This window comes from Melozone crissalis, unplaced genomic scaffold (assembly GCF_028551555.1).
Source record: "Melozone crissalis strain CALT ecotype California unplaced genomic scaffold, PUWL_Pcris_2 ptg000034l_1, whole genome shotgun sequence".
Classification (NCBI taxonomy): domain Eukaryota; kingdom Metazoa; phylum Chordata; class Aves; order Passeriformes; family Passerellidae; genus Melozone; species Melozone crissalis.
Genome location: NW_026535812.1, coordinates 17,338,751 through 17,355,539, shown reverse-complemented (window position 1 = coordinate 17,355,539; position 16,789 = coordinate 17,338,751). Strand labels below are relative to the sequence as shown.

General features: G+C 39.3%; 2 protein-coding genes across 9 annotated transcripts in view; both read left to right on the top strand.

Annotated features, from left to right (window-relative positions):
- Positions 1-5,668, top strand: part of LOC128941044 (cytochrome P450 2J6-like) — a 22,283-nt gene extending 16,615 nt beyond the window's left edge. For all 7 annotated transcript variants that reach the window (XM_054282965.1, XM_054282962.1, XM_054282964.1 and 4 more), the window contains 6 exons: positions 131-291; positions 1,011-1,187; positions 1,927-2,068; positions 3,351-3,538; positions 3,946-4,087; positions 5,272-5,668. In XM_054282965.1, coding sequence (XP_054138940.1) covers positions 131-291; positions 1,011-1,187; positions 1,927-2,068; positions 3,351-3,538; positions 3,946-4,087; positions 5,272-5,450 — 989 coding nt within the window. In that variant the 3' untranslated portion in view covers positions 5,451-5,668. The remainder of the gene's footprint in view (positions 1-130; positions 292-1,010; positions 1,188-1,926; positions 2,069-3,350; positions 3,539-3,945; positions 4,088-5,271) is intronic.
- On the top strand, positions 5,404-16,789 carry LOC128941042 (cytochrome P450 2J6-like). Of its 2 annotated transcripts, XM_054282956.1 has the most exons (10): positions 5,404-5,488; positions 8,503-8,618; positions 10,216-10,378; positions 10,739-10,888; positions 11,697-11,857; positions 13,295-13,471; positions 13,636-13,777; positions 15,114-15,301; positions 15,522-15,663; positions 16,179-16,789. In XM_054282956.1, the coding sequence occupies exons 2-10, from the start codon at positions 8,523-8,525 to the stop codon at positions 16,355-16,357; spliced, it is 1,398 nt and encodes a 465-aa protein (XP_054138931.1). In that variant the 5' UTR covers positions 5,404-5,488; positions 8,503-8,522; the 3' UTR covers positions 16,358-16,789. The 2 variants fall into 2 exon arrangements, with proteins under 2 accessions (XP_054138931.1, XP_054138930.1); XM_054282955.1 differs by lacking the exon at positions 5,404-5,488 and having other exon boundaries at positions 8,366-8,618.

Sequence of the window (16,789 nt, the reverse complement as noted above, 5' to 3'; positions counted from 1 at the left end):
TGGGTGTTTCTGAGTAACAGTATAAATATCATAGAGGACATCTATTACAAAATGTCATTGTAACCTTGTTCTCCCAAATAGCAAAGGAAGAGGAAGTGCTTTTGAGATGAATGTTTTTCCCTGTCTGCAGGAGAAGCTGTGGACCCTTCCTTCCCCATTGTCCATGCTGTCTCCAATGTGATTTGTGCTGTGGTTTTTGGACATCGTTTCTCTCTGGAGGATAAAACCTTCCACCAGCTGATTGAAGCCTTCGATTGTATAGTGGCTTTTGGGAACAGCCACTTTTATTATGTAAGAGTATTACTTATTAGAATATTACTAACATGCAACTTATTTGATCATTTGACTCATTATTTATTGCAATATAATTAAATCAGTATGTATATTGTTAAAGTACTGCATTATTGAATACTGATAAATACTCTGACTGTGAATATGAACTGGACCTGCAGTGCTTTGGGTTTGACATGATTCAATTATGAATATTGTATTAATAATCTTTAGTAGAATGTCTTAGCAAAGGTAATATGCTTGGGATAATGACCTTTTCTGTAATGGAAATACCAGTATTGTTAAGGTGAAAAGATGATACTCTGTCTAAGAATGAAAGAGAATGTTGGTTTGGGGTTTTTTTGTGTGTTTTTTTTTTTTTCCAGTGCTAAGGTGATGGGCATAAATATTTATTAACAATGGACTTATTAATATTGATATATCTATCTGCAAAAGTAGATTATTTTGTTGGTGAATTAGCAGGGCAAATAAAAATGGAGTTATCTAGTAAGGATGGGAAAAAATCTAGGATGGGAAAAAATCTAGGGTGGAAACTGTGCTGTCCCTAATTGGTGATTTTAATGTGTGTTTATGTACTAAACATTTTTTTCATGCCACAGGATTTTTCTCAGAGAAATTAATTCAGCAGTTTAGCACCACAAATGTCCATGCTCTCTCTCTAGCATGAGGCTTCTCTACAGTGTCACTAACTGCTTCTGTACTGAATTCTTGCTCCCCAGATATGTGAAATGTTCCCGTGGTTTGCAGAGCACCTCCTAGGACCTCTACAGAAAGCAAGATTTTCCCGGGATTTTGTTTGTTCCTTTGTGAGGCAGGAAATCAAAAGCCACAGGGAAACAGGCAGAATAGATGAACCAGAAGATTTCATTGACTTTTACCTGAAGCAGTTAGAGAAAGTGAGTGATTAATGCTGTACATGATACAGATCCAACCATAATGGGTTCCCCGCTCTTGTCTACCCACAACAACATTACTGCAGAGCTCTGCAAGAACAGCTTAAAAACTCTGCTGTCAAACTCAAAATATGAACTTTGAATAGTTAGTTCAAGAACTTCTTCTAGAAGTACAAATTATTTACATTGGTTTGTTATCATATTTTGGAATCCTTAGTGAGGGCTAGGCAGTAGGGAGGACGGTGAAAAGGTGCAGATATTTAGATGGCTGCCGAATTCTGATTCTTGCTTTGCATTATTTTTGTGCTTAGTAGTGCTGTATGAGTATCATGACAATCTTCAAATGTTGTCAGTCTCTGCTCTGAAAAAAAGCACAAATCTTTAAAAGGATAACATTATATATTAGAAAGATTCCTGAAATCAGCAAATGTGCTGGAAGTGGTATGTCTGGGATAAAACTACCTAGAAATGTGTTTTTCTGCTGTGGAAGTTAACAGAAATCAACATGCTACTTTACAAGGTAGCATAACAGGACTTAGACACCTGACACATTCAACAGCACCTGTAATTTAAAAGTATCTCTGTACTCATTTGAGTAAAGTCTTTGCCTATATCTGTGTTCTGCTCAAGTATCTGTGTTTGTCCTCTAGAAATCTTGTTCCTTTAGATACAGCGATAATTGTCTGTCTCAGTGTTGTTGCACAGCTATACTCCATTTTACCTTTCTCACTGACACTTGTAGACTAAAAATGTCCCCAGTTCTACGTTTGATGAAGACAACATGGTGCAGTCTGTTTTTGACCTTTTTCTGGGTGGCTCAGAGACCACAGCCACCACTCTGCGCTGGGCTCTGCTCTATATGTTGGTTTACCCTGACATCCAAGGTGAGTAGCACACAACAAGCATGGATATGATTAAAGTAGAGCATTTTTTTTTTTGGCTAAGATCAAGGTTTTTTTAAGATCAAGCTTACTTTAAAGATAATTGTTTAGCTTTGCTTTTAATAAGCCAATGTAGTAAAATTTTTTCAGACAGAGATTTTAAAATAATTTCAGGGATGTTCAGGCTCTGATACTGTATTGGGTCCTATTGATTTTTGTAGGACTCTTTCAGCACTGTAAGCATATAATGGAAGATACAGGCTGAAAACACACAAGGTGGAATAAGAGTTTGGGTTAGGGCAAAGTGAAGCTTTTCTGGCATCCAGCATGTGTAATAAGGTTATATTATTTGAGTTCATTAACTGAGACATCAGTCAAATTTCTGTAAAATAGATATTTATTCTAATGCATGGGAATGTTAAACATAGAGAAGGAAGACAAAAAGATGATCCAGAAATTCTGGACAAGATCACAGTTGTGCACTAGTTTCAAAATTTTTGGGTGATTTGGTAGAGGGTTTTCAGAGATGATGAACTACTAAGCCAAGTACATGTTCTTGACTCAGGCTGAGGGCTAGAAATTCTTTTCATGCTTGTGGTGTTAGAATGCTTGCAGAACAGAGCCTTGTGCACACACATGCACTTCAAATTCTGATAAATTATAAAGAAAAAAATTCCTCTTAGCCTAAGTTTTAAGTATGAAATCTGAACCCATCTGAGACTGTATAAGGTGTGTTAGTAAAGCTTAGATAGCAGCCCAAAGAGATTAATACTTGGTGATGGTAGATGGTAGATCATATTTAGTAATATGATCCTATTTCAGTTCTCAGCATTGCACATGTGTCAGCTTGATGTGGTGGCTTGCTTGCAACACTCTCATTAGTGTTGCAAAAATTATTTTACTCCAGTTAAATACTCCTGTATTTAACTGGAGTAAAATCAACAATTCAGCTTAATTGTATTGATGTCATAATAAGGTCTTGTTATAGTTTTCTCCCCCTCCTTTAAATATAATGCTCCATAAATCTGTTGGGCTTGTGGAAAGAGGGTCTGAACATAAAACCTATCAACTAGAAAACAGAGTGTAGTAAAATCATAACTAGCTGGTTATGATTTCTATAAATTATACATTTATACAAATGCATTTAAACTTCAGGATATGGTAAGTATAAATTATTTGTATATTGTAATTTTTTCTATCACGACTATACTCCAAAAAGGAAACGAAAGCTGTTTCATCCAAAACAGTGTTCTTACTTCTATAATGGATGTTTTAATTTTTTTAGACAAAGTCCAGAAAGAGCTGGATGCTGTTCTGAGTCCCTCCCATCTCATCTGCTACGAGGATCGGAAGAAGCTGCCGTACACAAATGCTGTGGTTCATGAGATCCTCCGCTTCAGCAGCATTGTTTTAATCACAATTCCCAGAGAAGCTGTGAAGGATACCACTGTTCTGGGGTATCATGTTCCAAAGGTACAGATATCCCTTCTATTCCAATGTGATCTTTGGCCACCAGTAAAGGTTTACCATTAAACCCTTTCCCCTCCAGCTGAGGACAGGAAGATCATTTAATTAGATTTAAGATATGGTACTAAAGAACTGCAGACCACACATTCTATGGCATGTGCTAACAGACGGGAAAAAAAAAGACATGAAGGAATACAGGGAAATCGCTGAAACCAAAATACTGAAGTTTCTTTGCTTATTTATTTTTGGACAAAAAACCCTCAGAACCCTTGAGATTATTGGTTTTCCCCTAATTATGTAATCTTTCATTTCTGCTGCCTTTCTGTGTGCAGAATTATAGCTGGAATCTGTTTGTGTCCTTTTATTCTTTATGTGTGAGAGACAGAACTGTGCCAACTGCCTCTTCCTTTCAGGGCACTCTAATCATGGCAAATGTAGACTCAGCTCTTTTTGACCCTGACTATTGGGAGACACCTCACCAGTTCAACCCTGGCCATTTCTTGGACAAGGGTGGAAATTTTGTGACCCGAGAGGCCTTCTTGGCCTTCTCAGCAGGTGAGTGCACTGAGAACTGAGCCCAGGTGTGTGGGTTAGATGAAGCTGTGTTATTTTCATTGTGGAGAAGGCCAGAGGGGAGTGTAACCCCAAACTGCAGGAGCACATAGTTTTCCCAGCCCAGAAAAATGCTTGATTGCAAAAATAAGTTGTTTGCCAATTGTATAAACACTTGATCCTAGATTTTTGTGAAAATGCAGAGAAGATAAGATGAGTAAGGTCCCAGGATTCCCAATCACTTAGGAACTTGAGTCTTTACACTGCTGCCTTGGTTCTCCTCTGTATATGCTGGGCTATGCCATTACAGTGGATATTCTGTGGCAGGCTGCTGTGCTGGAGCTGATTTATTTTGTATAAATAATTCAATATTCATCAGTGCAGAGAGATGAATGGGAGATCCAGAAGCTGGATCAAATACATCCAGAAGTCTATGTCTTTCCTGTGGAGTTTCTGGAATCACTCTTCCACCAGTGTGTGAGTTTATAGAAGCTTAAACAAACAAAAGCTCTCAGGGATCATGCCAGGAGGGAATAGCCTGGTTGACAGAGCTGTCAGCTGTGATGGGAAAATGTCAGGCTCAGGTTTCTGGTGTAAATTGGGCAGAAGAGGAATTGGTTTCTCACTTCCGAATTGAATGACCTGACCACTGCATTTCAGAGTTTGTCACTGTCTGTGTCTGGGAATTATATCCTGGACAGAGTTAATTGATAAATTGGGAAGAGATTTTTCTTTAGCATGTTGTTTTCACTGACACCATTATGTAGGAGAATGTTTCATCAGGTGTAGAGTGTCCTCTGTCTTCTGATTTTTCACTGTTATTAGGGAAGATAAGTCAGCCTGTACTAAGCAGAAGCCATGAAGGAACCTAAATATGCTTTCTTGTTCGTATTTGGAATCAAAGGACTGAAATCCCTTTCATAAAACTAGGGAGTCCTATAGATTAGGAAGCAAGAATGAAACTTCTGAGAAGCATCTCTGGTATCTTTTCCATAATCTGGGCAGATCCTTCAAAGATGAATTGCAGACATGTCAGTTGTAAGTCCAGTTCAATCTGAGAGGAAATTGTCAGATTCAGCAAAGCTCTTTGTTCCTTGATGAGCAATGCTCCTGAGAAAAGCTGGGAAACAGGGGCTGGTTGCAGACCTTGGTGAGGACTGACTTCTGTTTCCATTCACCCCTTGCAGGTCACCGTGCTTGTCCGGGAGAGACAATGGCCAAGATGGAGCTTTTCATCATGTTCTGCAGCCTGTTGCAGAAATTCAAGTTCACTGTACCAGAAGGAGTTAAGGAAATCAACACAGACTTTGTCTTTGGGAGCACCATGAAACCTCATCCCTACAAACTCTGTGCAGTTCTGCGCTAGGTTGCTCAGCATTAGAGATTTAAGAAGCACAGACACAGGTTTGGTAGTGTGCTGGTATTTGTGCAGCTTTATGGTTCTCATTTTTAGCTCAAATTCAGTACAAATCTCTCCTTGTGTTATATGTCTTAGAAGCCAGGCCTAAAAAATGCTCTGGTTTTTCTGTGTCTGGAAAGTGTCTGTGCTGCATTTTTTTTCCTGCTGTGTTACAAATTAAATAAATGTAGACAATTATTGCTCTGTCTAGTCTTACTAGAAACTCAGCAGAATCTTCCTGGAGGGAGGAGGAGCATCAGAGCCAGGCTCTGAGCAGCCTTCCCCTACATCCTCAAATCCAGAATGATCTGTGGGAATGCTGTTACCATAGGTGGTGGCTCTGGGCATTGCCAGAGCCCCCAGGTGTGGTTGCATGGAAACTCAAAGCTGTGGAGGGGCATCTCAACTTGCTGGGAGCAGCTTGGTCTATTTGGCCAAGGGCCATGGGCAGATGAGTAAAAGAGAGACAACAGTGCAACTCTTCATTTGGTTGTGAGGCTTGTGACTCAGGCCAAGAGCAAAGGCAAAGCCCTCCTATTGCCTGCTGGAAATTGCAGAGGGAAGCCCCACTGCTGGTGGAATGCAGTGGGTGGAAACAGATAAGGACCAGTGGGCTGGCCTAAAAATATTTTTTTTTTTGACATATACTCTTGTGCATTTGAGATGCATTTTGTGAAGGTGGTAGTCCTCTCACATGCCAATGTTTGTAATGACAATGATGTACAGCAGATTAGGTTGGCCATGTCTCTTCATTGATGCCCAAAGTGCAGTTCAGGGGGCAGCTTGTAGTCTTTGCAGTAGCAAAGCTTGTTGGCTGCAAAGGAGGGGCAGGGCAGGAGACATTGATGTGGTGTTCCCCAAAAGCTGTGGGAGAATCAAAGCTCTTGAGAGTTTTCTGTGAGCAGAGAGGCAGCTGCACACAAGCAGCCTTCTGACAGCTGAGCTAAGCCTGCTGAATCCCAATGCACACTGAGGGAAGAGCTGTGCAAGGTGCAGCTGGCAGGAGCAGTGCCCAAGCAGGGCTAGTGGATGGCAAGTGTCAGTAGCCACTCTCACTGTGAGACTGGCCTTGTAACCCACCCAATAAGATTTAAAACCCAAGGTCAGAGTGAGGGTTACTGTTGCTCTACCAGCTTCCTTTCTTGAATAAAAGACTTTACAATTTTTGTTATCACAAGCACGCTTCAAGGACTAGTTGGCATTGTCCTGTTTATCCATTGTGTCATGGGCTGAAAGGACGGGGCAGAAGAGAATGGGCCAGCAGCTCTCCTGGCAAGAGTGAGAGGAGGAGGATTCACTTGTTAGAGGGATACTTTTCTGTTCTTCTGAGCTGTCAGACAGCTCTAACCCCTGCTTCCCCGGGCATTCAATTCTCTTCATGGAAGCTGTGGCAAATACATCTTACAAAACCTTATCAGGCTTCTCTCTTCCCAGGCTTCCAGCACCATCTTGTGTGAGGAGACAAGCAATTTGTATTCCCTTGACATCTCTCCCAAAGACTTGGCAAAGCTGTTTGGCAGCTGCCTTCCTACATGCAGGCAGGTCATGTCTAGGCTGAGAGGTGCAGTCCCCAGAATGTGGCTAATGTGTGTGGGAAAGTCAGAGTGAGCCTGGAGAGTCAGCGGAGATGCAGAGCAGCCAGCCAGGACTGTGCACGGGCTAGATGGGGCTGCAAGTGGGCAGGGCAAGAAAGCCTTGGGGCTGTGAGTCTCCTCCCAGAAACACCTTGGAAAATACTAAACTCAGAGTTGGGAGCAGTTTGAGATAGAGAAAATGCCACACCAGTGAAGGAACTAAAAGTCCCGAAAGTGGTCTCAAAATGGATAATTCAGTTTTTCGGGTTGATCCTAGCTCTCAGTTAGATCGGTGGCCAGCAAGATGGGTAAATGTTATTTTTCTGCCCTGTTTCTGGAGTAAACCAATGTCCTTCACACCTCAAAACTTTTATTTCTAGCTGTGCCAGTTCTGTAAGTTTGGTACATGAGCAGCAGGGCCATCTAGGTGATTTCCCAGAGTGTTACATGCTGCTGTCTGAGTCAGAGCCAAGTCTAAGCTAATGCTGTTCCTGTGCAAGTGCCAAATCTGTGTTGATCCCGTTCAAATGCCACCCTTTGCTGAGCTGGAGTTACTCAGTTGTGTAAGAGCACTTGTGAAAGAAGTTCTCAGAGGCAGCTGTATGTCATTTTTGTTCCTGCTGCAGGCAGTCCACAGGGATTAGCCACAGGAAGGTGGAGGGATGAAGAAATTTTGCTTTGTGCTTGGTCAAGGAGACTGCAGCCCCACTCCCCTGTGCAGCTGGGCAGGGAGTGGGAGGACACTTGGGTATTATGTCATTATTAGCAACAAACTCCTGTTGGAGTCTTTTATGGTCTGTGTGTGTCCTAGGCACAAAATTAAAAGGTAGAGCCACCCTCCAAACACCTTTCAATATAAGCTGTGGGGAAAAATATTAAAGGAATAGCAGAGAACATCAGAATCAAGAGTGTGAGGCGAGTTAAGTAGCAGAGCACGTGGTTGGTGCATATGATGGCTACTGATGAGCCTGAACTTTTCAGTAACCCACTGCCCTTGGGTGTGCAGCCAGCCTTCAGGAAATTTTTTTATTTCTCATTCTTGCAAGAGGTTTTTTATGAAACCAGGACCGTGGGCAGAGATTTTTGTCACAGCAGGAGTCATGGCACAAGGAGGTGTATAATTAACCTACATTTTGTGTCCCTTGAAGAGGCAATGATTGACAGATGTGTAGCTGCAACATAGTGATGTTATATACGAGTACAAATAAGAACACTTAATTCTCTGGGGTGGGGAAGTAAAAGTGATAAACAGGGAAAGAGATGAGTCATAGGAGCATCAAGTGTTTTTTCTCTTTTCAGGGAGGTACCCAAAAAGCAAGATAAACTGATCTCTCCTCTGTCTACACAGCACTTGTAGAGAGACAACACAGCTGTGTAAATCAGAAGTAAAATGTTAACAGTGAGTGAGGTGCTGGTATTTTTTGTGCTGTCTCTGCTATTAGTAGAGTTTCTGAAATTGCAATGGATGCGAAGACATTTTCCTCCTGGGCCAACTCCATTTCCCTTCTTTGGAAATCTGCTGCAGATGAACTTCAAAATTCATCATGAGCATCTTAAAAAAGTATGTATTGTCTGGCAATGCATTAATGAACTCATAAACTGATTGAAAAGTAACTGTGTTTAACATAGTTTTGTTTTGAATGCTAGGGAGGGATTTTTTCTAAATTGCATAAATGTGGAAATAGGTGGAGATAATTAAAATATCTATTTCTTTGTGTGAAAATTTGCACTTACTACGAGATATATATATATATATATATACATATATATATATATACATATATATATATACACATATATGTATATATAAAACCATAATGATGATAATAGTCCTGTCTTACACATAGGAAGAAGCTGTATTTTAAAGTAGACTCGCTAATTCTGTGCAGTCTTTTGGATGTCTGTATTTTGACTGTTGTTGCACTGGCATTTTCTAAGTATCCCATGAAATAGCTGCTGAGGTTATGTTTGTTTCCAGTATAGAAAGGTTGATTTTTTTATATATATTTATTCAATGGATTTTTTGAAAAATCTTAGAATCAATTATTTTATGACATACCATTTGGTCAGGTTTTCACAAGAGATTTCAGTCTGCTTTGCAAGACTGAGCTTTTAAATGGCTAAAATAATTCATAGTATGCTCAAACCCTTTCCAATTGTAATATGCAGCACTTCTAAAGTTTGTATCCCATTCTTTTATAGTTCTTATACACCTATACTAAATACTTAACATTTAAATATGTAAGTAATAGCACCTCACTCGTCCTCTTCATTCTCAGCCTTCCCTCTCCCTCGTTTTTCATGTCCTGCCAGCTCCGTCCTCCTGAGCTGCATATTTCAAGGCAAATGTTATTGTTCCATAATATAAAATAGTAGCTAGTGCCTGTCTGCTGTGTTTTCTTCTATTTCTGACATCCCAGACACGAAGACTAGTACTGGTCATCCCAAGGTTTCAAAAGCCATGAACTGGTCCTTACAAAAATGAAATTAAACACAAATGTGCAAGTGCAAGCACATATATTTTTGCTCACTGTGCTTAAGTATTCCCTCTTGTTTGCTCCCAGGCAGCAAAATTGTGTAATCCTCTGGTCCTGCATTTCTTGGGATGTCTTGGCAACACACCACTCTTTCCAGCCTATTCTGCTACTTTTCTAGTTCCTGATTCAGCACCAGGAGAAGGACTGTCCTGCCCACTGCAGGGATGCCTGCGTGCATGGCAGCTGAAGACAAGGCTGTCACAGCTGTGCTGGAAGGGAAAGGGGGATTCCTGCATTACTCAGCTCCTCGACTGCTTTTGCTACACTTGACACATGGGGGAATCTGTAGATGGCTCATATCAAATTCATGAGCTACTGCTGTCTTGTAGCAAGTGGTGAGGATGGAAGAGTTCATCTACAACGAGTTTGAATTGTAAGACATAATAAATGACATCACAGACTTTCGCAATATTGGGTGACATTTTAGAAACATCATGATCTTTAATAAATAAGACTTTAAACCTGACTTAAATATATTGTATGTGAGAATATACCTGATGCTCTGTTCTCAAAGTCAGTCACTCTTAGGGCATCTGCCCAGGGAGAAGATCTGGTTCATTTTGTTTGATTTAAAAGTACCAGTTCTCACTCCTGTTACTCTAATTCTGCCTTGTTCTACAGATGGCCAAAATTCATGGCAATATCTTCACCTTATGGCTTTCAAACACTCCTGCAGTTGTCTTGCAAGGGTTTCAGGCAGTGAAGGAAGGTCTGACTGCCCATGCTGAAGATGTTGCTGGAAGGCCCGAAGAGAGAATCTTTCAATTTCTAACACGTGGAAAAGGTAATTTTTATTCTCAGAAATTCTTTTAATGTGTTGTGTTCTATCCCTAGTTTTGAATACTGATTTAGAGCCTCAAAGTCCTTAATTTACATCAGGAAAAAGCTTCTATTTTCACAAGTTTTTTAAAAAATTCTATTCTGTATTCTGTCAGAACAATAATGACAGCATAGAATTAATGTAAGAGCTTCTATGCAGAAGATAAATGGCTAAAATACAAAAAGAAAGAAAAGAAGAATGTTGTCAGACTGCTGTAAAATATTTGAAAAAAATTAGAAGAAAAGAGAAGCTTCTTGGATGTATCAACCTTACCAATCCATCAATTTATAAAGCATTGACAGCATTAGTTCATTATGATTCTAGGTGTTTTGTTCTCTAATGGTCATCTCTGGAAGCAGCAGAGGCGTTTTGGAATGGCAACAATGAGGAAGATGGGATTAGGGAAAAAAGAGAAGGATTATCTACTGCAAGAGGAGGCTGCTCTCTTGGTGGAATACTTACAGAAAACAAATGGTAGGTGAGGTGGGCAGGGCAGTCTGTGCAGTGGGAGAATGGGGCACTGTAACTTCTGAAACTGATTACAAAAATGGATTCAAAGTGTATATGCAGAGTTGAGTCTCAAAAGTCTGTATATGCAACCTGCATGAGATACTTACTTGTGGAAGTGTGAAATTCTGTGAAAGGAAGATCACAGAATTAGATTCCTGTCTTGTTTTATATATATATATATATATATATATATATACACTTGTTCCTATCAGTGTTATTACTTCTGAGTCAGTTCTATGTTACTTATGGCAACAGCATCAGGGTAACAGCAAACAGTAAAAAACATCAGTGTCACAGTGCCTCCTATTCCTGTGTAGAAAAAAAAAAGCATAACACATGCAAAGCTTTGACCAAGGATGCACAAGGTATGTTGAAATATTCCAATACAAAATGATATGATCAAAAATAGAAGGTGGTTCTCTTCTCAACTCATCTACATATTTAATGTTTCAGCTGTTTTGTACCCTGGTTATTGCCAAATGTGAGATCTGCTGATGCCAAGGTTTGATGATATCTGGGTATTTTTGTAATTAATACTACTAATTCCATTCCCACTAGCAGTGGAACGGAATTTCCTTTTTTTCAACCAACACTGTTTTTCAGATGTCTGAAGTTACTTTTTTACTCAGGCCTCTTACCAATAAATTACAGTTTGCCATTCAGTGATCTAATTAATGTCAGAAGTGTTGATGAAATTTTATCAGCTCTCCTGTCAGTGGGCAAAGCAGGAACAGTAAGTGTTAATGGTGAATGCAGTCCCTTGTGTTTACAGGAAAACCTCTGGACCCCACTATGCCTGTTGTTCATATGGTCGCAAATGTCATTTGTTTAATCATGTTTGGACATCGTTTCTCCAGAGATGATGAGAATTTTCACCGCCTGATTGAGTCCTTTGACTACCTGGCAGCATTTTTGAACAGTGTCTCCTTTTATGTGAGGAAAATCAGTTTTGTTTGTTTGTTTGCTCTCTTTAGATAGTACAAAAAGGCAACTTGCTTGTTACAAAAGTAACAAAAATAAATAATACCAGAGCACCTAGAATTTCTGGGGAGCACTTCAGAACTTCAAGATGGCTAGTTCAAAACTTGTTTCAATTGTTTATGCTTCATCTTAACACAGAATTTTCCTGTGTAGGGGGGACAGGGATGAAAATGCAAAGATTTGTTACATGGCTGAGAGATCTACAAAGGACTTTCTTTTAAAAAGTGCTACCTGCACAACTCCAGAGTTTGAAGCTATATCTGAAATCAGTAGTAAAATATGGGTTAAACTATCTGAAAAGCTCAGAAATAAGCTTATCTCAATTTCTGTCTAGCAAGCTACCTTTCTTCTCTCTATTATATGACACAGCTATCAAAAATGTCAAGAATAAATAGGTTTTTACTGTTTTCTCTACTGTCAGCTAACCTCATAGAAACTGGAGTAGAGCAACTGTTTTGTGCAAAGGTAACATGGCATGAAATTGCTGAATGGCAGCTTTTCCCTACAGTTTTTGACAGCAACACCTGCACCACATCTGCACATCCTTACAAGAATACAGTGACACTGCAAGTCCCCCTCCTTTAGCTGCTGGATGATATCTGTCTCCATTCAGGGCACAAACTCCCAATTTCACATCTGGTCCATTGGAGAGAAAAATTCTCTCTTGCTCCTGTATGTGCATCTGTGAGTGCAGCTGGCAAAGCAGCAGAACAGGTGGCCTCAGACTGGGGCAGTTTTGTTATGAATCATTTATGAAGGGCAACCACAGTACTGTGTATAGTCAAAAAGTGAATTTACCCATGCACGAGGCAGCTGCTTCTGCAGAACTTGTTGGAACTCATCCAGTTCTGTGTCTTGTATGATTTCCACCATCTCTGACTAACTGGAAACTGCTGTAAGTAAGGTCCTAGAGGATTTAAGGACTATTTTGATACTTTGGCTAGATAAGCTAAAATAAAATTCCTTACTAGTAACTATCCCAGAAGATGCCAGTGAAATGATTCCTAATCTACCCTTCTAATCAGGGTGGACACAGGTTCAGCTATTTCCAAACTGCTCTCAGTAGGTATTTGTATAAGTTGTTTTTAAAACAACGCATGCTCTCTCTCTATATATAAATAAATAAATCAATAAATAAAACTTTATACTATAAAACTGAGAGAAATTTTAATTTTGCTCCAGGGAAAAATAGAATTAAGAAAGGCTTTAATCTTTAATGCATTATTGAATAGGCACTATCCCTTCAATCTAATTCTAATGCTAATTCAATCATCAGTCTTTCACTTGCTTTTTCCACTACCCAGAAGCCTGTATTAGGATTCAAATTTAGTTTGCTAAATGCCACACAGTTATATGTAATATCGCATATCTAAAATATCTCTTTTACAGGTGTATGAGTTGTCTCCCTGGCTTGCTGGTCACTTTCTGCCATCAGTTAAAAAGATGAAGTCCTGCAGAGAGTTTTTGGATACTGTGTTTGTAAAGGAACTTGAAAGTCTCAAAGGAAAAAGAAACCTTGATGAAAATCGACATTTTATTGATTACTATTTGGATGAGATCAATAAAGTGAGTACTTCTGAACTTCTCTCACACTTCACTAACCACAAGGGATTTTAAGCGTTTCGTTGATTATAATGATGTCTAATAGAAATTTAGAAGTGCATGATTTCTCCAGGTGGTTTACTTCTTCTTTTGTGTGCCATTACTTTCTTTTCAATTTGTATCTGCAGACTAAAGGAGATCCTGATGCAACTTTTGATGAAGAAAACTTGATCCAGGTTGTTGCTGACCTCTTTGTAGCAGGCATAGAAACTACAGTCACCACTTTACTGTGGGCATTGCTCTATATGGTGATTTATCCTGACATTCAAGGTAAGCACATCCAAAGAGGTCTGCAACTCTAGCAATGAAACAAGTTCAAATAGTGGTCGTGCCTGTTCAAAGAAAAGTAGAGGAACTAATTATTGAAGTATGAATCAGGTGAACTGCATTAATTTGTTTCTTGATGTATCCTTTCTAACATTCAAGCTAATCATTCCAGCTTGCTTTTTTTTTTTCTTTTAACAGATCTAAACAGGATACAGGGTGTGATTAATTTAATCAGCTGCAGGAATTTAGTCTCAGATAAGATAAATTGCACCATTACCCCTCCACAGACAGTAATGACTACATTTCCACTAAGGAGTCTTTGGGTCATCCTTTTAAATCCCTGACTCCTACTCTTTGATTTGCTCTTGGCCTCTTGCAGCAGAAATAACTTAAATACAGTGTGGGGTTGCTAATATTGGGCTGAGTAGCTTGAAAATGTGTGCTTTTAATAATGATATTCACAGAAGAAAGTTACAGGTTGGCAGAGTAAAATGACTGAGAAAAGAGCTAGAGAGTATGGGATAGAACAGATTAGAAGGTACAAAATTCACTTTAAAGGCCTCATATTTGACAGTTTTAGCTGAGTACCAGTCACAGCAGAAGCCTGGCAAATAGAAAATGTGAAAGTGTTAAGGAGAAAGGATGTCCCATTTTGTTACCTTCAAAAGACTTGAAACTGGGTTGTACATACTGAATTTTCACATAATTTTTCATCTTCTCAGGATATATTAACACATTCTTAAGTTTTGTGGGGGTAATTCTAATTGCAATGATAGAGTCTCTAGTGTTAAAAAAAATAATCAGAAAATACCATTTCAGCTCAGATTGTAAGTAAAAAAAAGAAGTCCTTGGGAAAAACTAATTTGTAGAAGTGCTTCCCAAGGCAAGTAATTACAGAATAGCAGTTAGGAATCTGTAGATGACAAGTAAAATCTATGTGCTTCTTAATGAAGAACAATCCTTGATCAATTACTAAACTGTTCCCCTAACACACGATTAATATTTTTTCCAGTTGACTCCTTGCCTGTAGAAATAAATATTAATAAAAGTCTTTTCATAAATTACCTTAGAGCAGTAAATGTAACAGGAACCCACATATTATTATAGAATGACCTCATCCACTATCTTATTTTAAAAGTATATATGCAACCTATAAACAAACTCTATGTCAATTTTTTTCAGGTCATCTGTATGGGAATTTGAAGGCATTATTTTTTTATAAAGTATCTTTTTCATCTAGTTGGATGCCATTCTGTCTGCAAAAGGCAACAGGAAAAATTATGACTATAGAGTTTATAGATTGTTTGCTGTATATTTAAAGCTGAATATTCCTCCTTAGAGAAAGTCCAGAAGGAGCTGGATGCTGTTGTGGGTTGTTCCCATGTGTTTTGCTATGAGGACAGGAAAAGGTTGCCCTACACAAATGCTGTAATTCACGAGATCCAGAGATACAGTAACATACTCTTAATTGCACTGCCCAGAATGAGTGTGAAGGACACAGAGCTGCTGGGATATCGCATTCCAAAGGTACAAATGTGCTGCATGTTTGAATCAATTTGATCTTTGGTCCATTAGATGATTTTAGAAAGGGGTTTGAGTTTTTTCCTAACTCGGAGCATGAACTCTTCTTCTAGTGCCTCTAAGGTTTGACTGCCCCTGTGGATGGCCTTTCACAAGGCTTTGTCCTGCATATCAGTAGACTCTACAGTCACAGTTTTTGTTGAAGCCACTGCTCCTTTTTTTTCAGAACACAGTAGTTTTAGCAAATATTGACTCTGTTCTGGCTGATCCTGGAAAATGGGAGACACCCGATCAGTTCAACCCAGGCCACTTTCTGGATAAAGATGGAAACTTTGTAAACAGAGAAGCATTCTTACCATTTGCTATAGGTAAGTGCACTGAAGAGGGATTTATTTACTCCTTGTGGTAACAACTTCAGATCCATTCACTCCTCAAAATAACTGGGAAGGCACCTACAAATGAGTATATAAAAAATGTTTTAAATATCTCCAAGAAGAGAGAAGTCCAGTTGTTTGTGGAAAAGATGAGAAGAGAAAGAATGACACACAGAAAGGTCTTTCTTGGAAGACAGATCCAGTTTCTCTTTGAGAAGAGATCCAGCTATCAAAGCAGTAGCAGAAAAATGCATGGAGCTGGGAAGACTGTAAATGTGAACTATGCCACCCTGGTGACAGTTTCTATAACGTCTTACTGCCTGCCGTAAATGGAGATCGAAACTTTTTGGGGAAATACAAGCAGCCTTTCAGCTATGAATCATTAAATGACAAACTTAAGAGAAAAGGATAAAATCTGCAGTAAACAAGCAAAGAAAATCCCAGGTAGTTTAGAAAAGGAGGTGTGATAGAAATCCTTTGGCTGAAGTGCCTTTTCTGTTTCTTCACAGGGCATCGTGTGTGCATGGGGGAGCTGTTGGCAAGGATGGAGCTCTTTATTGTCTTTTCCACCTTGCTACAAGCATTCACATTCACCCTGCCAGAAGGAGTGAAGGAAGTCAACACCAAGTTTGTTTTTGGGAGCACAATGAAGCCTCCTCCCTACCAGCTCTGTGCCATTCCTCGATAGGGAATGGCAGATTCAGGGAAGAGTCACTCTGTAAAACTGCTTCTTTGTGAATTCCTTCTTGCATGTCCTAAGATTCTTGCTTTCCTCTTCATTTGGTTAATCACTACCCTGAAAGATTCTTGACAGACAGTTGCATCCTGAGCATCATAATTATAAAGGGTTGATATTTTGTTCTTTTTTTTTTTTCTGTTTGGAAAATATTGGTAAATTGTGTAACAAATAAAGGCATTAAGGGAAGAATCAGAATTGGGACTTACATATTACCAGCTGGAAAGTGGTTTTACAGAGAATGATCTTGAAGTGTAGTCTATGAATTGGAAATCTCATTAATAAAGATTTCTTCTCATAAGCCACAGTTGCATTTGTGGAGATAGGCTTAGAGGTCTTCCAGTCTATCTCAGGATATTAGTGGGTGCAGGAGGTAAAAGAAGC